Raw genomic sequence first — 22,258 nt, 5'->3', positions numbered from 1 at the left:
GAACTCATTAATTAATCTTTAACTGGATGCATGTCCACTCATTACTCCCAAGGGACAAATGGATTTACACTATCTGCTGTGTAATGTAAAAACTGTTTTTAATACTTTGTGATTTTTTTTTAGTTCTAATGAGTAGTTTTAAGCTGTAGTTCACATTTTTGTACAAATGTTCTAGATTCTATGTCTCAAATCTCAGACATGAACCTGAAATGACTAAGTCAATAAAAATTAAAAAAAAACACCTGTAAAATGCAGAAAAAAATTATCAAATAATGTTGAAAATACCAGGTGCACAACTTCATATGGTAAATAATAAGTGTACAAATTTTTATACAAATCTATGCAATAGTCTCTGGGAACAGATCTGGACAAAACCACATAATAAAAATGAAAAAACACCTGTAAAATGCAAAAAAATTATCCAATCATGATGAAAATACCAGGTGCACACCTTCATATGGCAAAGAATAAGTGTACAAATTTTCAGACAAATCCTTGCAACAGTTTCCAAGAAATGGTCCGGACAAAATCTTGTCTACAGACAGACGGACAGACAGACAGACGGACAGACAGACGGACAAGCTGATTCCAATATATCCCCCCTAAACTTCGTTTGCGGGGGGTATAAATAGTAAATCACTAAAATTTGTCAAGTAAGATAATAGTTAGGATTCTTATATACAGAATATATTGCAGGTACAAGTTCTCTGAAATAACCTATTCATTCAATGTGTTCAAGTGACTCCCCCCCCCCCCCCCCCCCAGTGCAGAGAACTCGATGAGTGTTCAGAGCATGAACAATTTGGACCTTAGACCACTGTGCACTGGTTTAGAATGTATATACTTATACTGATATAATAACGGAATGAATATTTTGGAGATGGGGAAATAAAAAAAATATTCATATTGTTGTTTTTTGTGTACATGATACTTATATCATTCTGCTATCATTCTGCTCTACGTATAAAATGAGCAACCACTACAAGATCTCCAGGAAAAAATATTTATTAATCTATACGTATTTTCTATAGTTTTTAACAGATCATGCATATTAAAGGTTCAGCAACAAACCATCAGATTAAAATTTATGAAATCTTTTAATATTTTAGGAAGGGGGGGGGGGGGTATTGAAATGCATGTAGCTTAAAAAAAGAATGTGATGACCCCACTTCATATTTTAACCATAAGTCACTTATAATAATTGTTACAAAATATATTAATTTTAGGAAAATTCATTGGGCAATTTTTTGTCAAGACGTTGAAAACTGCTCTTGGGGTGAAAATATTACTGCAAATTTACAATGACTACTCCCCAAAGCAACTGTGGCATTAGTACATCTATCAATAGTTTCCGATACAATTTTTATTTTCGATGAATATAAAGCATATTATTTAATATTTGGTGAAAATGTTTTAATTTGCTTCAATTTTGATACCTGTATGGCATAATTAAAAATTCACTACATAAATATCAAAATATTGAAAAACGGTGGTTACCATGGCAGCCATATCTTCCTTATAACCCTGATGACCATGGTTGAAATTTTCATATTATGATACCATTAACGTAAGGCAAATTATATGTAAAAATGAGAAAAATTCATAGAGCCGATTTTTTTCATGTACCCTTGCAATCTCTTCCTTAAGGATCCATAGAAATTTAGTTAAAGCAAAATAAATTGATATGTAGATGAATATATGTTGCCCCAAAGCAAGAGAAATAGGATGATAAGGGATCAATTAAACAGTCTGGTACTCAGTAACAAATCATTGAGTGATTCAGGTGACCTAAAAATATAACTGGTCCCACCCTAACAATTGGGGGGGGGGGGGGGGGGATTTGAACAAACTTGTTTCCATATTAATATGACTAATCATGGCATTGCTGTTTTTGAGAAGATGATTTTGAAAGATCTTTCCTATATATTCCTATTCAGAACTTTGATCCACTCTGGTGGCCCCACCCTACCATTGTGGGTCATTATTTGAACAAATTTGAATTAACATTACCTTAGGATGCTTCTATATTAATATGACTGATCATGGCTTTGCTGTTCTTGAGAAGAAGATTTTTAAAGATTTCTCCTACATATTCCAATGTTTAACTTTGATCCCCTGTTGTTGCCCAACTCTAACCCATTGGAACAAATTTGAATCTACACTACCTAAGGATGCTTCTGTATTAATATGACTAATCATGGCTTTGTTGTTCTTGAAAACATGATTTTTAAAGATATTTCCTACATATTCTTATGTATAACTTTGATCCCCTGTTGTGCCCAAACCTACCCTTGTGGGTCATGATTTGAACAAATTTGAATCTACATTACCTGAGGATGCTTCTGTATTAATATGACTAATCATTGCTTTTCTGTTCTTAAGAGGATGATTTTTAAAGATATTTCAAATATGTTCCTGTGTATCTATGATCCTCTGTTATGGCCCCACTATAACCATAGGGGTCATGTTTTGAACAAATTTGAATCTACATTAAAATAACCATGCATGTGGTCCTTCGTTTAAACAAACTGGATTTCCCTTCAACCAAGGATGCTTTGTGGCAACATTGGTTGAAATCAGTCCAGTGGTTCTGCAGAAGAAGATGAAAATGTGAAACGTTTATGACAACAACAAAGACAAAAAATGACAACAGACAATGGAAAAATTTTGATTAGAAAAGCTCAATCTCAAGTGAGCTAAAAAGACAAATTATTTATGAATTAAAAGTTATTTCTTTATAACCAGGTGATCCATAGTGCACACACATGTCTCCTTTCTCTTCCTTACAAATAAATATGTTAATAATAAAACATTATTTTCATCAATTTTAAAGTCCATATTTTCATCAATTTTAGTTTATAGTATATTGATATTAATTAAGTTGCATTTACAAGGATTAACCCTGTTCTTTTTACAGAAGTATATATATATTTTATCATTAAAACTTTCTTCCCCCATTATGGTACCACCTCAGTCAAAGGGGCACCACTTTAAAGAAATCTGCACAATATATGGGGGTGATGCTGTCATACAAACTGGATCTATTCAAACCCTGATGTTCATGAGAAAAAAATGTTTTAATAAAGAATTAAGATATTTCATCTATACATAATTACCTTCAGCATAAACATTCAGGTGAAATGTCTCTTTTGAATCTAACGTGCATGTAAAATAAGATAGATCATTGACCACCACATTGTCTTTCATGAGTAGGTTATGTAATGGAGGATTTGGCATCTGAAACATTGGAACATCAAAAAGGATTAACAAGTTTATATGCATGGTCATGATTTTAATCAAGTGTTTCTAAGTCAGACAGTACTAAGAGGTGCTATTATTCATCAGCAATAAAACATTTTATTTTATCATGACATCTTTACATAACAGTGTTCCTTAAAATGAAATCCAAAAGAGTTTAAAATTGTTTAGGGCTCAGTCACATCTTACAGGATAATGCTAAGGGACATCAAATGGATGGAAAAAGGATGGCTGAACACAATTTATTAGTAATTCGTTGACAAAAGTCATCCCTCACCACTTTTTGAGGCTCTTGCAATCAATACATGACGTGTTGATTGTGTTGATTGATTAACATGTATGTTCAAAATAGTCATGTACAGTACAAGCAGCAATCAACTAACAGACTTCAGTATTGAATGACTACCATGTAAAACAAATGTACAACACATGAGAAACTGACAAAACAGATTTCAAATGGTTTATCAGTTTCTCGACCTGTCCAGTAATTGTCCTGTCATTACTTGTGTCTGATGGACATCAACATAAGCAGAATGGTCAAATATAGAAGCAGCGACATGCGAGACAAAAAATGTTTGTGTGTGAATGGATCGAAAAATTTCCCATCCATTTGTCGTCCATTAACATAATCCAGTAAGGTGTGATTGAGCTATTAAGTCTACTGAAATATGACAACAGTAAATAGTTCTTCTCACCTTGACACCAATTTTAGATGAGGTAGGGTTGTACAGGACCACAGAACCATAACATCCTCGAGTTCCGTATTTAGTCATAATCACAGAGCTGCTTGGGCTGATTAAAAAAGAGCCAAAAAAAATTATCAGAATAAAAAACAATGTCAAGAAATATTTAATTCTCATGTGTAAGTCGAAGAATAAAGTCATTAATGAAATTTTAAAACCAACTTTCTGTGATTCTTATTGTGTACATGTAGTTAAACAAGCATTCTGAGAGTATTGCATTAGCAATACTAGTCCCCTATCGGCAAGTGTAATCTGGTTCCTGTTAAGAATTGAAAATGTCATCATTCCGTCAAAAATCAATGAAGCGGCATGAAATGCGAACTTGATCTATAACTAATCAAGGTAAAGTCACATACCAAAAATCAGCTCAATATCTGAAAGTGTTTAGAAGAAAATTGCGGAAAACCCTTAAAAATTGGAAAGGCCATAGTTCCATCAAAAATCAATGAAACGGAACGAAATGCAAACTTGATCTGTAACTCATCAAGATACAATCACATACCAAAAATCAGCTCAATATCTGCAAGCGAAAAAATTGCGGAAAACCAAATGGGACAGACAGACAGACAGACAGAGGGACAGCTAGACAGACGGACAGACTCAGAGGAAAACTATAGTCCCCTGGTTTCACTGGTAGGGGACTAATAAATCTTCAAAGGAATACATTTGAAACTAGAGACACTGAGCTCACAAAATAATACCCTCGGATCCCATATGAGTATAATGCAAAGTCAATATTTTGCTATATGGGAAACCCCAAATATCTGTCTGATCCAAATGTAAAATCAGACGTGCACAATGGCACCAAGAAATAAAGATTCTTTGAAAGTCTCATTAAAGTTTATTCAGTGGTATATAGAAAGAGTTGCAGATAAGAGATGGGTACCCCCATTGTATCAGTTATAGAATAGAATGGCAGTGTCCATGTTTTGCTGTGGGAAATCCCAAATTTATGTCTAATTGAAATGTAAATCAAAGGTGCACAATGCCACTATGTAATAAAGATTCTGTGAAAGTCTCATTAAATTTTATTCTGGGTAAAGGAGGAGTTGTGGATAAAAGATGGGTACATCCAATATTATAGAACTAATGGCAGTGTCTTTGTTTTGCTATGGAAAACCCCAAATATCTGTCTGATCCCCCCCCCCCCCCCCCGAAAAAAAGAAGGTTCAGAATGGCACTATGTAACAAATTTAAAGATTCTGTAATAGAAAGAATGGCGGTGTCTAGATTTAGCCTGAAGTTTGAACCATGGACCAAGGCAATTTTAATTTTCAATCCCTGATAGATATTGAGGGCTCATTGGTCATTATGATCATGTAAATTAACAGTTTGGTTGCTAAATAAACCCATTTTTTTATGCACTAAATTTGATGGTTTGGCCCCACCCCTCAGGCCTGATCAGGAATTACCCGAAGATGTTATATAATGGTTTTAGAGAAGCTGGAAATGTTGAAATTTTATGAAAGATTAATTGATGTTTGAAAAAGACAAAAGACAACAAATGGTTACAGGAGCAATATGTTACCTGATACAGGTAACTAAAAACTTGAATCAGTACTTATACACATGTAATCATCAGATGATCAGACCTTTTACATACTTAATCATCAGATAATCAGAGCTTATACATACGTAATCATTTGATAATCAGAGCTTATGCATATGTAATCATCAGAAAATCAGAGCTTATGCATATGTAATCATCATATAATCAGAACTTATACATACGTAATCATCAGATAATCAGAACTTATGCATATGCAATCATCACAGATAATCAGAGCTTATACATACTTAATCATCAGATAATCAGAGCTTATACATACTTAATCATCAGATAATCAGAGCTTATACATACGTAATCATCAGATTGCCAAGGTTGTTGGTCTCAAAGGTTTTGGGTTTCTTTGCTGCATCCTGTTATTGAAATTTACAATAAAAAGCCATTCAACACTTCAACAGTGAAAGTGGATAGCTATTTATAACAAAAGTATAGTTCACAGCCAATTGTGCCTTATAAATTTCATGTAAATTGGATTTCATGTGGAAATTACTCAAAAGTCATATGAAATTTTCTAAATGAGTGCAGATTTTTTGTGTGAATTTGAATGAGTTCTTTAACTTTAATTTCACATAAAAGAATTGGTTGAATCTCATTTTGTGTAATTTTAATTTCACATGCAGCACACTTGCCTGTGTATAAACCTCTATTTAAAAAATATAAATTGTAATCTTATTACGTATCTTAAAGCATGCAGTATAACTAATGTCAAATGATAATTTCATTGTAAAATTTATACATGAATTCCAGTATTAAATTTAAGCTGTTGAATTTTCTGACATTTAGTGCTACCCATCAAGATTTTTAATATCTACTTAAGGTTGAAAAAGTCATCATTAGCTGGGTTCATTGTTCCTAAAGCCATGGCCAGCTATTTTCAACCTGTTCAAAACAGAAGCTGACTAAAAAGTAACCAAATTATATTTATGTGTAAAAATTTGGACTAAGTATACGAACTTACTCTCAACCACTTTTTGAGACAACCCAAATGCTAAATTTAACAGCCAAAGTAAAACAAAGATTTACTACAAAAATAAATATCAAAAGAAATTTTATTCTTTTGTAAAACAGCTTAATGCATATGTAAGGTTTTTTCAAGTCAATTGTAGCCTGGTTCTCTACACATGACAAATAAAAACTTGGGCAGTAAACAGGGCTAATCCATTTCTTTACCTTTGGTGATGTCAGGTTAACTCTGACACTGATTAATTCATACGGGATAAGGTCCCTAAATAAATTTGATATATCATTTACAATATTGATTCTATTCTATAGTTTTCGTAAGACTTTTTTGTCATCATATAAGAAGTCAGTAAAGCCCTTATTTTTTTATTATTATTATTTTGTTTAATGACCCCAGCTTACAGTACTATGAGTACTTTGATTTTAATTTTACAACCCCAATTTAAAATTTCATATTCTAACTACTGTAACAGCCATGAGAACTACCTCAAAGTCTGCATTAATAAACTTACTTTAATAATAAAACTTACTTTATCAGCAGAGTCTGGTACCCAGGGATGCACTTCTAACAGTTTAACACACTCTCCTGGTGAATGCATCCCAATCATTGGATAATATCCACCTCTGGGATTCACATTGATTGTAGTGGTATACATCTGAAATAGATTTAATGACCATTTTTTTTAATTTGTGAAAATGAACTGATACATTAAGATGCCTTAACAAATAATATCATTCAAACTTATCCCCAAAAATTCCAGGAATCATGCTGATGCCTTCATTTCTTATACATGTACACCTTTATTCACCAGGAATATAACACACAAAATCACCTCATTTCCATTTTTGTAGAACTTGAGTACTCGAGTGTTTTCATCAAAATCGACACCCATGATATCTCCTTTCTGACAAGTTTCTTTCTTTGTAGTTGAGTAGCCTCTCTCAAGAAATATTCTGGAAAATAAGAGTTGTTCACTATCACTTTGAAAATTGATTTTAAACACCTGTAAAACCCATTACTTTGGAATCATTTTTTTGGAACTGTTTCTTAATAAAGAAGTTGTCTTTCAGACAAGAATTTTAGAGTTTTTCTGCCAGTGACCTTGAACTTGCCAAAATGACCTTGGATCAAGGTCTTGACACATTCTCAGGTCATAATCAAACTTGAACCAAACAAGAGCTCCAAATGAATCTACATTACAAAGATATAGCCAAGACAAGATTTTTTTACTTTTTCTGCCAGTGACCTTGTACTTACTTGAATGCAGACCTTGATTTAAGGTCTGGACACACCCTCAGGCCATTACAATTTTTGTATCAAGTACTGATTCTCCATTACAAAGTTATAGTCTGGACAAGATTATACAGACAGACTAACAGACAGACAAGGTGATTCCAATACCCCCCCCCCCTTAAACTTCAATTGCAAGGGGTAAAACAAACATATGCAAGGGAAATGTATCCCATGCCAATATATGGCCCATCGATAGACTGTTCAAGATAAAAAGAAGTCCACAATAAATGGAAACAAGCAAATATTTACCCTCCATCATCAGCATGATAAGCAAAGGAATATCTGTTCCAGCCTGGTTGTCTGTTTGCCTCATATGTGGATGGAGCTATTCCTATTGTAAGAGCTTTATCACAACCCTCGTCCAAAATTTCTGGAAAAAAAGGAGCATCAAAATAATGAATAAATCTACAACAAAATGATAAATTTATAGGCATGATATTTGTCAGTAAATTAACATACCGGTAGTTAATATCCTTACATGTTGATTCTTGTTAAAACATGAATGAACATAACTTTTGAGACAACTTCATAATTTCCATACATGTCAAATAATGACAAGCTTTCACGATCCTAAGACCCATCATCAGAATTTTCTCAACCAGAGAGCTACAGTTCTGCAGCTAGATTGAAGGTGTTAAACATTTCCCACAAAAATTACATTGTAGCAACTCTGTGTGGGAAAATGAAATTAAAATCCACAACTTATTTATTCTGCTTAGTCATAAGTATTATCTATTCTAACACAGAGTCGGAGAGATGCTTTAGTATCATGAGAAAAATGCACATAGCTGGAGACACTCTTCCCATGGACTTGTACACTGTAGTACAGACAGCCTAGATTTTTTAATTTTTTTTAAATACAAAATTCATCATTGATCATGGGGATTGCTATGAATATAAAAACTAAAAGTTGCAAAGTTGCCTGCAATAAGTAATTAATACTACATGCTAAGGTGCATTTGTTGACCTGAAATTTAACTATAAAATTGATCCTGTACTACTGGTTTTTTTGTGTTGATATTTTGTACAGTTTTTTTTTTTTTGGATGAGCAAAATAATGTACAGATTTTCACCTAAATTCAAGTATTTTCAAAGCTACAGTAAAGTATTATGGTCTAAAAATTATATGTATGGCCCATTCCAAAAAGTTTATGCATGCAGAACCATCAGACTGGGTTTTTGGCTAAGCTGAGCCTAAATCAAATATGCATCTTGTTTTATGTATTTCTAAATTCTGAAGAAGGATTGTAAACTGAATCTTTATTTTTTAATAAATGTTCTACTAATATTTTTCCCTCAAAAAATTTTGCAATAAATGTAGCAACATATTACAAATATGACCATGATCTTTATCAAAAATAAATCTGCAAACAATATTTCTATATAAATCACTCACTGAAGGAGAAACTTCTTAAACTGCTGGAGAATGGTTTTGGTCCAATGAATTGACCAACTGGCATAGCAGAAGAGAATGAGTTGTAGCTATTTAATAAAAACAAGAAAACACTATTATTATACAAATCATCTACAATGTAGCTACCAACAAAAAAAAAACTTCATGTCACAAGAATGGATAAAATTAAAGCAAAACTTATGTTTTTACCACAAAATCCCTGCCTCTTGAAATAATGTCACTTCCCTGCACTGAATCGCATAGTAAGTAAATCTCTGCACTGTCCTCTGTACTGTGTCACTTACTTTGACTTTCACAAAGCCCTAAAAAATTGATTTCTTAATTACTGTAAATGTACTTCTCTCCACAGGTCAAAATTCTGCAAAATCAGTTCCTTGTTAATCCGCGGGTAAAAAATCATACAGATTTCTTGAATTGTCTTTGTATGCCTTAAATGCAGTTTAAGTATGCTGTGACAAATATTCATGGAAAAAATGTGACCGTGTAGATATATAATAAATTAATTTCACATGGAAAAAAAAAGTACACCTACAGTATTTGAAATTGGTTAATCTAGCTGTTATTTTTTTTTTATTTTTAAGCATTAATTGATAAGAATAAATTAAGGACTCTATGCATTGAAGACTATAATGTCTGCCTCAGTCAAGATATAAAATTGAGGAAACATAAGCTAGGCTTCAATCTGTATGGCTTTAAGACATTCATTAGAGATGTAGGTACAGGCTACATAAGTTCTAGTTCTTTGCCAACTGAATACATCAATTACAGGGGTTTAGCTTTGCATATTATGAATGCATTGTTTAATCATCAAACTTACCAGTGGGTCACTAAGCCTTATTTTGACTTTATCTTTTGTTCTAATTGGGAATTCAGTTTCTGTAAAATTAAGGATGAATGAAAAAATCATAAAATGAAAATAGAAGTAAATTTCCAGTCCAAATTTCAAGTCTGAATTCAATGATTTTCCAAGATCTTATATCTGAAAGTATAAAAACTGTATACATACAAAATATTGCATAGGAAATTTTGTTTTCCAAATTTTCTGCATCGAGATTATTTTACACAAATAGGGTAAACAGATTGATCATATATCATAACCTATATGGAATTATGATTTCAAAAGCATTTTGCGTGAAGAATAATTAATTTTTGGAAGTTTCTTTGATCACAAAATTTGCAAATATTACTCCAAACAAACATTTCCATGTATACAGTGGCAAAATGGCCCTATTAACAACTGATCATCCTGATTTAATCTGTATAAATGAAATAGTTACCCTTAGCAATAGCTTCTATTCTTTGTTTCAGTTTGTCAGGCTCAGCCTCCTGTATAGTGCTGGGTTTTCCTGGGGCAGTCAACACTACTGTCCCTTCCTGAATGCTGTCAAAGAAAACAATCAATCATATACTGGTTAGATTAAAAAGCAAATTCATCAAGCATCTGAAAGACTTTCTACAAGCAACTTCAAGCCACTCAAATCTTACCCATCTTTCCTTTAATTCATGGAAGCAAAGCAGATACATGTATTAAGAAGCTGTATGCATTAAATAACACAAGAGATAATATTTATCTTCCCTTTCAAATATTTGGAATAGAGTGCTTTTACAAATGTCACAAATTAGTAAATTAAACTGTCAAAGGAACTTAATATCCTCTGCTGCCTAAAAATCATTAACATCCTAAATCTATTCTCCAAAAATTTTTTCACTTTGTTGAGAGTTGGAAGTTTAAGAGTTTTATTCAAACCAGAGCAAATCTGCAGAGGCAGTGGCATTTTGAAAGAATTTAACAATTATTCCTTTTAGAAACTATGGCAACAATATTTATTGAAATAATGAATTGAAAAAAGAGAATTAAATATCTTGATAAACTCTGTTTGTGGGCCAAGTTTTACTGAAATTGAGTCAAAACTGCTGGAGAAGCAGCAATTTGAAAGAGTATTTCATAGATTATTCTATCTTTAGTAACCATGGCAATATTTTTCATTAATGTAAGAGATTTTTTAATGAAGTCCTGCATCATTATATGCCAAGTTATCATTAATTCAGCTAAAAATTGTATCAGGAGTGACAGGTGAGAACATCTGAGGGAATTTTCCATCTATGGTAAGCAATTACCCGGTAAAAGACATAGCATTTCCAAAGATTTTACCAGATTATTTTATTTTTTGTAGCCATGGAAATAAGTTCATAAAAATTAAAAACTAATTGATAAAACTAAGCATCTGGATGCAATTTATAGGTGCTCCAAGTTTTATTGAAATCAGGCTCCAAGTTTTATTGAAATCAGACCAAAGCTGGAAGGGGTAGTATTCTAAAACTTGTTACAAACTTAAAAACTATGCAAACTTAGGACACCTTACAATACACAAGCTCTTCTTGATTGTTCTTATTAATAAAGATCAATTTAACGGAGACAAATACCTGTCTCATTACTTTGAATAGTTTAAAATCTTAAATAATAAACTTTTATACCATGTACATATAGATTACAAAATGACATAGACAGAGGTGATTTTGTGTATATACATGTATATATGCAGAGGTACACACCAGTATAACATATAGGTGAATGTTAAATACTTACTTTTTCAGACATACTGGTGGACAAAGTCCTGAGTGCACTGTGATCTCTATCTCATTAAAAGTTACTGGATTCATGCTTATTTGAGGAACATCTCTAACTTTATCAAATACTAGAGGCATAGGTCTCAGTTCACTACGCAGATTCTGGAACAGAATTCACAAAAAACACTAGAAATATGTCCATAGGACATGAATGCCCTGCCCAGGGTTCATTAGTAATGTGACAGTAAAAGAAATGTACCTTGCTTCTTTGTTAAGATTACGGTAAATGAGGAATAGTAAGATCAAAGTCACAGGGAAAGTTAAGGTCAAAAATTTATGACACAGTTGAATAGCTCTCACCAATGTGTATTTGTGTATGAAGTTTAATTGATGAAAATATCTTGAATGATTTCTTTGAAACTGAGCTAAATACAAATTTTAGAAAAAGGCCAATGTCAACAAATGTTGAAGCATTTGAATAGTTCTCACCAATATGTATCAGGATATGAAATTTAATAAGTAAACTATACACTTATTTCATGACTACGAGGGGAACAGTCAAACTGTTGTCCCGAGGTAATGGGGAAGACCTGGGAAACTGTTGCCCGAGGCCGCAGGCCGAGGGCAATAGTTTCCCAGGTCTTCCCCATTATCGAGGGACAACAGTTTGACTGTTTTCCGAGTTGTCATGAAATAAGTGTTTTATTACCTAACCTACTATATAATATCTTAAAGTAATGATATAGACACATCAACAAAAGTTTGCATTATTTCTTAGTGTTATCATTTCCTAATAAATATTGATGTATACATGTATTGTTTAGTAAAAGACATAAGATGACTTGAAGCTTTGAATATAACACGATGAGTCGGACGTTTTAAAAGGCAAAGATCTACAGTGAGTGAAAGGAGCCTACATTTTTCCAAAATTTCCCTCAGAAAAGGTATTCTTGGCCTCTTCTTTCAAATAATATTAAACTGAATATAATTATATGGGTATTAGGATTACTCTTCAAATGATAATTTCAAACTTATTGCCATGAAAATGCTTCAATTTATACATAATTCAATATTATAGCTGTAAAGTACTGAAAACTAATTATGACGTCATAATGGATTAGTTCAGCCATGCAACAGTTCATTCTGTGACCGGGTAAACAGTTTTGACTGTGTTCATGATGTGCAAAAAAGTTAAAATGAATCAGGAAACAGTTCAAAATGACTAATTACAATTTATATAGTAGGTTAGGTAATAATATATTTTGATAACTTTCTTTGAAAGTGAGCTAAACACAAATTTAAGAAAAGTGAGGTCAAGGTCACAGGAAGGGTCAAGGTAAAGAAATGTTGATGCTGTTGAATAGCTCTAATCAATATGTATCAGCATACAAGGTTTGATTAAAATATCTTGAATACCAGGGTAGTTTCTTTGAAACTGAACCAAACACAGTGTGACAGATGTATAGACTGAAGGATGGAAGGACAGAAGACAGGCATGACAAACACTATATGCCCTGGCCATATCCATTCATGAGGTGGCATAAAAATTTTACTTTGAAACTAATCATGCAGCACGTTTCTTTATTTTTAACTTATCATATCAAACATCCCTCAGTGACAATTGTGGAAAATTACACTTGCAGAGATTTTAACTTTTCATACAGCCTTCTGTCTATGATATTTTTCATATCTTATTGTAAAATGCTTTGTTGCTAAGCTCCCCCACATACCCACCCCATCCCCAAACCCCTGACCTCCCACCACCTATTGACAACCCGTGACTGCATGACTTTTAGGACTAAGACAAGGAAGTTCAAATTCAATGTTTTAACCATGAAAATCCAATACACTTCTTTACTGACATTTTCTGTATTACAAATGGGGCTTCAGGGCTCTAATGGGCAACTAATTTAGTCATCATGGTGCCTAAAATTTTTAAATGGCGCCTAAAATTTTTCCACAAGTCGCCAAATTGGCGACCATTTTTAATTTACTTGGCGATCGTGGAATTCAAGAAATTTTCACATTTCTAACAATTTTTCTGAAAAAGCGAAAAGAAATTTAAAAGAAGAGAAAATTATTTTTAGCAATGGACATGTCAAGTTTTCTTAAGCATGTCATGAGTCCATATGTTCTATTAACCTTTAAAGATGGTGCCTTAGAAAAATTGCCGGACAACTAAAAATATGCATTGGCGACTAAAGTTTTTTGATAAGGCGCCAGCTGGTGCCTAAATTTTAGAGGCCACTTAGAGGCCTGGGCTTTTGTAAATAGAAGTCTTTTCAAAGCATGGGCATGGGGAACCTCAAATATATTCACAAACTTCACAGTGTGTGAAAGACTTCAATATTACCCATAATTCTTTGGCACATGTGACACAGATTCCGCAATCCACACAGCCTGTTTGATTTGTCTTACAACAACATTCTCTCAAGTAATTTCCCATGATGCCATTCCATGGGCAGTTGTCTCCCTTCTCACAACAACGATTACAAAGTGTACAGACGGACTGCTTTTGCTGTACATTGGGAAATGGCGTCCAATTATGTATGCAACCAAAGGACACATTCACTGCAAATATGAAGGTGAGAATACTCTCAGAACATTTAATAATTACACAGAAAGAAACACAAACTTTGAATTCTACTTACTTATAAAGGGCAACATCAGACACTCCCCCCATCCTTCCCAATTGTCAGTTATATAATTTCTATCCACTTTGCCACACATTTCATTTTTCTTTCACATTTTATATCTTGACCTATTCATATTTCTCTTTCCTAATTCTATATCTATAGTTTAAAATTCTATTTTCAGCAAACAACATGAGCTCTGAAAGCCATCTTAGCATCATGTAACTTTTCTGTGATATATATATATATATATACTTCAATGGGAATTAACAACTTTTATCCCTTTTGTTAGATTTGTTCCCCTTCCATCACATACCTTGACCTGTTGGGTAGTTATGGGTGATTAGAGGAACCAGCCCTTGCCACTGGATGATGCGATCAATATAATCTGTGTACAAACACATGATCCGGAACGTGTAGTCCCACACGTAACTTTCTGTCAACTCATTCAGAAGGTCTGTCTTCTTATCTGGGATGTAACATTTAGATTCCACAGACAAAACTCTTTTATCTGAAAAAAGAAGAAGTATTTTTAAATCATCTTCTTCAAAAATTCCATACATACAGAATACTAGTTAATGTATATTAGGGCTGTCCTTATTGAATTTTGCCTATTGTAGAGACACCATATGAATCCTAATTTAAGGTAGTAGGCAATTCTATCAATTAGACTCTGAATGTATACTTGTCATGAATATTTAGTCATATGTAAGACATCTGCAAAAAAGACTGAACACAAAGAAGATGGGTGTCAACAAGCTAAGAAAAATGCCTTATATGTTTTGACAAAAAAGAAAGTGAAAAATTTATATACCTCAATCATAACACAATTTTCTTTGATATATTTGAGTTAAAATCAATGTATACTTTATGTAAAATCTCCAAACTTTGCAACAATTTCACAAATGTTAAAAATATTATTTGTCAATGAGATAGCATGCACACACCAAAGAGGGCAAAATGATCATTTCTTTATTGTATAACATAATCCTTCTATGCAAGTGTGTCTTGGCTCCATTTTTTTTTTTTTTTTTGGAAAGTAAAGAGAGACTTTTTCTGCAGAAAAATTTTGTTTGTCAGAATTTCAATAATTAAAACTTTGCTCTAAATACTAGTTCACAAATTTTGCACGCCTTGTTCACCCATCTTCTTTGTCAATTGAAAGTACAAAGAGCCATAGCGCATTTGATAGGCATTTTCGCCTACTCTACTAGTGATTTCTTAAATACATTTTTTAACCAAAATTTTGTCATACAGTCTTAGCCCAGTTTATACATGCGTAAAACGAAATCACACAATAATGATATTTAAATGTTAATAGTTCCCTCATATGATAAATTTGAAAATTATCCAGTTTGTATAGAATATATAGTAAATATTGAGGTATCCACCTAACGATGACAAACTGTTGTCAAAGACCACCCTTAACCAGAAAAACAACTTATGAATAATTTTATTTGGATATGTCTGCACTTCATTCCCTTTAGATAATTTTGGTTAAAGGTGGTCTTCATATTGAAAATGATGAAAATATATATTAAATTTTTCTTCTCATATAATCGTAAGATTTAGTAATCTGTCTTAAATTTATCAACTTGTCATCATGGACTTCGTTGGCGCAGCGGTATGATTGCTGAAATGTAAATATGGTGATCGCGAGTTCGAGCCCCACATTTTTCCATTTTTTTTTTCATTTTTTTTTCTTTGTGTATCTTTTCTACGTTTTTCTTTATTATGTTTTATAACATACACAATTTCAGAAAGATATAATATACACATTACACCTTGAAAGTATCTCGGGAAAAGACAGTCTTTAACTTTTATTAAAGTTTGCAAATTCATAGCAACTTGTTTTATTTTTATGGATTTTCTGCGTAAATCTTTTGTCTCAGAATTAGAGTATTGAACAAGTAAAATGATTGTCATTTGACATACTTGCAACACTCGTCCTCAAATAGTTTGCTCATGAATTGAAAAGGTTACAGTATATCTATAAATAGAAACAGGTGATTTCCTTTTAAATTCTTGAGTCGGCCGTGTCGTTGGTAAGGCAGCCATTCCTGGAATTGTCTAAAAGGATAGAATTGCTACAGGCATTTTGCACATCTTGAATGCCCATCTTTGTCATCAAAGTATAAACTTAACATTCCTAAAACTGTCTATAAGGGTAAAGCTGTTTAACCTGGCCACTCACCAGTGTAACAAACATTCATGCAGCAATGCAAACATATATATGCTGAAGTGTAATACATGCAAGTTAGGCCAAAGCAACAAAGCATATACTGCTCGTAGTTAGTAGATAAAAGGCTCTCTCTAACCTATTATACAAGTGAAAAGAGATAGTACGTCTTTCTCTACTTAATTGTTTATTTGATAGACATCATGATAGTTATCCTGAGAAAGACTTCCTCTCTCCCCGTTTTTTTTTTTACCTGGACATTCTGGAAGATGATACTAGTGAAATGTAAACTTTATTCATACGAATATTGTTTGTATATTAAGTTTTGTAAGATTGTATGGATGCAGCAATAAATTTCTCCTAAATAATAAGTGGAAGTTAATCTAATTGTTAATCAGATGGGAAAAAAAAAATCTTGACATAAATGCACTACTTATCGTCCTGCAAATATAAAGTTTTGCAAAATATAAGTGTTTTACAGTAGTACATTTTAATGTTTCATATGCAGTTTTCAAATCATGGCAGAGTTATTCAGCAATTTAATGCTCAAAAAAATGTTTGAGCTGGTATGGTCATATTTGCACGTTTGAGCTGGTATGGGCTTATATCATATAGCAGGTTTCTTAAGTGGGTGTAATAAAATTTGGGGTTTAGCTTGCTCAGAAGTATGCCAACAATTTTAGTGGAACTTCTTTTGGTGGACAGACTTCCATGACTTTGCAAAATTCATCTTTTAAATATGAGTTTCAGTATATTTATTATTCATTTTAATACCGATTTAAACAACTGTGTTTGAGTAAATACCAATACCATATGAAAATGTAATGTTTAACAACAGAATGATCAAAGTTATTTGTAATTTTGAAAATTTAACATTTAAAATTTTAGCTGTCTACTACAAAACCTCTAAAATGATTAAGCCAAAGTTAGCACCCACTAAAAATTCCTGCTATACAATATTTGCACATTTGAGCTGGTATGGTCTTATATTGCTCAATTTGTTCTTCTAGCAATGAAAAGCTTAAGTTCAGATGTAACAAAACCAAGGGTATCACAAAAACTCTCATGACTTTCATTATTTGTTAAGCTAAAAAATGCTCACTCTTTCATGCCCTGGTCACTCTTTTGCAAAATCTAGGTCAGTTGAAGTGGTTTAAACACATGCCTGAGAGTATACAAGATCTTTTCCCATCATCTTTTCAGCCTTGGTCAACTAATGCTTAGAATTACATGAAAATGCCTCTGGAGCAAAATATTAACCTTGATACATTGTGCAGGCATCTTCATTTAGGGAATTTTGATCCTGCAAAATATTGAACCAGAGTTCAATATTTGGCATATTTTGAACCCAGGTTCACTTTTTCAGCTGCAGTATACCGGTGTAATGAACACCTGCAGGTTTTCTTTTGTGTGAACAGTACTGGTATATTTCCCTCATGAATTATAATTACTGATCAAAATTCTTAACTGGCCAAATAACTACAGATAAGTTGCAAAGAACTAATGAATATTTATTATCTGAGTATTACAGTACTAAATGCCATCTTGTTGTCTCCCATGAAAAATCGTATATGTGCAGACAGAAACAGACAAGTCAGACAAACAATTGGTAGAACACATAACTTCTAATAGAATTTACTGGTATTAGACGATTATCGTTGTAATTATCATTGCTAGAAAGTTCTAACAATAAAGGCACAACCTTCACCAGCTGGTAAGAGAAATAAGACTACTGTATATACAGCTTTGTTTTTAAAGTCTTCTCATTTTCTTTTAATTGAAATCACTATTTGTTCCATGTTCAATTTGTTTCTAATCCTTTACTGGTTTATCTGAATTCTGCAACAACATCATTTTTATGTTTAATTCTACTTTAAAATTAAGTACAGCAAAAATAAAGCTGTGTACGGTAGGTATATACTAATCTTTGCCTAAAACAGATATTAAAAATTAAATGAAGTTTTATACATAACATAGGGTTAAGAACATATTAGATGCTTTAATGAAGTATTAGTAGAGACCCTAAAAAAGCTTCCAAAACTGGAACTGTCCTTATGCAACAGATCCCCCACAGAACACACTCAAAACATGCATCATATATTTGAAACTTGGCATGAAACAACTGATAATTATTCAAAACATTTACAAAGCCATTTAATGCAGTTTAGAACCTCTCCAAGTTTATCTAGTATCCATTCCTGACAAACCTCTGATCATACTGAACAGTTAAGTCAAGCTTCTACAATCTTTGAATAACATTGCTAAAACATGGACAAAGCCTCTGTGACCTTGATCAAATGACACTGGCAAGGTCATATCATCCTCAAAGGTCAGGAGCAAATGAACAGCATAAAGGATGAACCATGTATGTGCCAACCATCAGCTTTTCAGTAAAACTCATTTTGGTACAAACACATATATAGTGAATAGATGGATAAAGCAAAGTTACTGGGATCTCCAGCAAAATTCTTAACAATTCTTTTTAAAATGTTATAGTAATGATGAACTCTGATATAATGAATCTAGTAGAGATTAAAAAATATTGAAATTACATCATTTACTTTCAAGGTTCCAAAATTTTTAATTATTCAACTGACATTAATTTTTGCAAGTATTTATAATTGAAATTTTATTAGATAGACTTGGCTATAACCAAGTTTTACTGTACTGGTATTCCATTAGAAGTTCAAAATTATATGGCCCATTCAAAATTTTACATTTTAGAACCTGAAACCTTGACCTCATTTATTTAAATAATCTAAGATCAAAATTTGTGACACTCGGGTAATTAGTAACATTTGTTTTTAGTCTGAGCTTTCAATATTTCTTCATTACAAAGTTATGAGCTTATGAATTAAATAATGAACCAGGTAAGAACTTAATCCTTCAAAGCCCTTTTTGTTCTAGTGACTTTGGGATCCTAACACACTCTCTGTTCATAAACATCTTTGATGTCAAGTTTGAGCTCAGATTTCCTTCAATACAAAGGTACAGCAAAGACAAGAATGTTACACTTCAAACCCAGTTTACCTAACCTTGTCCAAATGACCTTGGATTGGGTTTACAGCACACCCTCAGGTTATGAGCGATTTTGGTGCCAAGCAAGAGCTTCTAATTTTTCTCCATTACAAAGATGTGCTTCAGTACAAGAAGCCAGACTAAATCTAATGGACAGACAACTAGACAGATGGATATCTTGATTCCCATGTACCCCTTCTAAATCTTTGTTTACTGGGGATACTGTATGTGTACTTAAAAAAGCTTCATATTTTAGCGGCTTTGAAATGGACAACAATGCACTAATTCATGAATACCGTAAAGAAATCATTTAACGTATTAATACAATACACGGCACGGACATGTGTAGCGCTAATTCACGATTACACCAACAACTCTATACCCCTTACTTGCACTAAATTTTGAATACGCCAATTTATGTACAAATACAGTATAATGAAGAACACTCTTTATATTTCAACAACCACATCAATATGGCATATAAAACACTTTCTAACAATCTTAATTATATTTTATTTAGTACACATCAGACATCCATGTACACATTGGACTGTAAACCAAATTTAGACCAAAAATCTACATAAACCAACTTAGGGAAAAAAAAAAAAAAACAATATATAACTGCAGAAAATGCAGAATGAAACTTGGATTTGTACAACCTTGATTTCTGATCTTCTGTAGAGTTTCATTTGATTTAATATGTTCTGGGACTGCTACCTCATAATCAATGCAATTCAGATTACATTCATTTACAAACATGAATTGAAAGTATAAGAATAAGCATTTATATGAGGCATAAAAATAACAGAAACTGAATTGAAAAACAAACACTGAACATTCCTGTCCAGTTTAGAGATTAACACAGTGGACCAGAGGCAGGTACACTGGTCAGGTACGATAGACTAGTGCCCTCACAAAGGCTGCCTGTTCTGAAAACTCTACCCTGGGATGAAAACAGTGATTCTCCAGTGTTCATAACATGTTATGAAACACCTAAAACAATTTGGACTGGCTGGTTATACCTACGAGGATTCTAACTGGCTGCAGTTCCAGGGTCTATTCTTTCGAGCTCATGCCTATGCTTGTATAAAATGCAGGGAAAGTGTATGTTCTTTTAAAACTTTTTATTCTATGAACTTTTCCCTTGTATATTTTTAAACCTTGTATCTCTTGAAAATTAAAAAAAAATAAGAAACTTGAGTTTGAGAAATTCCAGTTACTATATCGCTCTGATTATGGAACCTATATTTTAAACACCATCAAGTTAATACATTTTTTTTTCTGATTTTCAATTCCATTCAAACAGCAATATTTTGCTATTAATTTTTTCAAGTGTTTCCAAAACTGCAAAATTCTATGAGAATTGACTAAGCAGAAATATAAGCACTTCCTCACTTCAGCAAGGTGAGCTATAAAGTAATATGGCAGTGTTTTTCCTTGAATTCTCTCCTGCTCTGGGTCTCAAAGAATTATCCAAATGCAAAAAGCTGAATGTTTCCTTATTGGCAAAGATTTCACAAACAAGAGAGAAATTCAGAACATTTCAATTAAGATCAGTACTTTCTGAGATAAACTATATTAAAGAAAATTAAAAGAAATTCAAACAATGGGAAAAATCTCTACGTTTGTCTTACCAAACAATGGCTGAACAGCTGTCCTTATTAAATCTGGAATAAGACATTCCAAATAATCAATGTGGAAGGGTTCCATTTTAAGAATGAAAACCATCAAGAGTTTACCAGTTGAACTTTTAGAAAAGGGTGCAAAAAGAAAAGCTTCTATAAGATAACAAGTACATATAAACAGATATTTTAGTGTACAGTGCAAAGATATAAGTTTATTTTATGGGTTTTGATGTCCCAGTTTGATGTTTTAGCTTAAGGATGACATTTACTCAGATGACAAAAAAAATTCCACTGATATGAATGACAAAACCTCCATTTGTACATTGCAGATTTATAATTGTAGAGTTCAGATGATAGGTCAGTGACCTACTTTTCATGCTAGTGGCCCCGAGTATTTCTTGGAAAATATCTCAATTTTTTTTTTTTCTACACTATGACCAATATTTTCTTTAATAACCAAATATATCATGTAACAAATTAGAGTTTGAACAATAAATTGGTTATTTATTCCAAATCAATTGTCAATTTTCTAAATTTATCAATATCTCAAATCTAACATTCCAAATCTGAATGATAGAAGCTATAACATATTTTTCCTCTCAGTTATATAGCCACAGTTTGGTATTAAAATTATATGAGGTCAATGATCAATTCTTCAGATATGCCTGGAATAGTTTTAGTACATATTTTTGACATGCTTATAAAATGGGATTCAAATACCGGTATATGAAATAATACATGTCTATTGAGATTTAATATTTAATATATATGATACATCCGCAAAATGATGATAAGAAGCACATAGAATCTCAACTTTCAAAATAATATTTAAAAAAAAAAAAAAAAAAACAAGAGGCCCATGGGCCACAACACTCACCTGAGTAACTTTGGCCCTGCTGTTCTTCACCAGATTTTCCTGGTAATACCTATTGTGGCCCCACCCAACCCCCGGGGATCATGATTTGAACAATTTAGAATCTACACTACTTCAGAAAGCTT

At 32.6% G+C, this 22,258-nt stretch overlaps 1 protein-coding gene across 1 annotated transcript in view; it reads right to left on the bottom strand.

Annotated features, from left to right (window-relative positions):
- Window positions 1–22,258, bottom strand: part of LOC133173950 (uncharacterized) — a 108,427-nt gene that overhangs the window by 49,475 nt on the left and 36,694 nt on the right. Inside the window, exons 25-37 of the mRNA XM_061309014.1 lie at window positions 14,754–14,948; window positions 14,158–14,375; window positions 11,824–11,966; window positions 10,514–10,617; window positions 10,054–10,112; window positions 9,426–9,538; window positions 9,219–9,304; window positions 8,072–8,192; window positions 7,362–7,482; window positions 7,059–7,184; window positions 5,863–5,921; window positions 3,954–4,050; window positions 3,117–3,237 (exon numbers count right to left, since the gene is read on the bottom strand). Of these exons, the coding sequence (XP_061164998.1) occupies window positions 3,117–3,237; window positions 3,954–4,050; window positions 5,863–5,921; window positions 7,059–7,184; window positions 7,362–7,482; window positions 8,072–8,192; window positions 9,219–9,304; window positions 9,426–9,538; window positions 10,054–10,112; window positions 10,514–10,617; window positions 11,824–11,966; window positions 14,158–14,375; window positions 14,754–14,948 (1,563 nt within the window). The remainder of the gene's footprint in view (window positions 1–3,116; window positions 3,238–3,953; window positions 4,051–5,862; window positions 5,922–7,058; window positions 7,185–7,361; window positions 7,483–8,071; window positions 8,193–9,218; window positions 9,305–9,425; window positions 9,539–10,053; window positions 10,113–10,513; window positions 10,618–11,823; window positions 11,967–14,157; window positions 14,376–14,753; window positions 14,949–22,258) is intronic.

This window comes from Saccostrea echinata, unplaced genomic scaffold (genome assembly GCF_033153115.1).
Source record: "Saccostrea echinata isolate AGI-Se365-2 ecotype Australia unplaced genomic scaffold, CSIRO_AGI_Sech_v1 ptg000056l, whole genome shotgun sequence".
NCBI lineage: Eukaryota > Metazoa > Mollusca > Bivalvia > Ostreida > Ostreidae > Saccostrea > Saccostrea echinata.
This window is presented reverse-complemented; position numbering and strand designations above follow the sequence as displayed.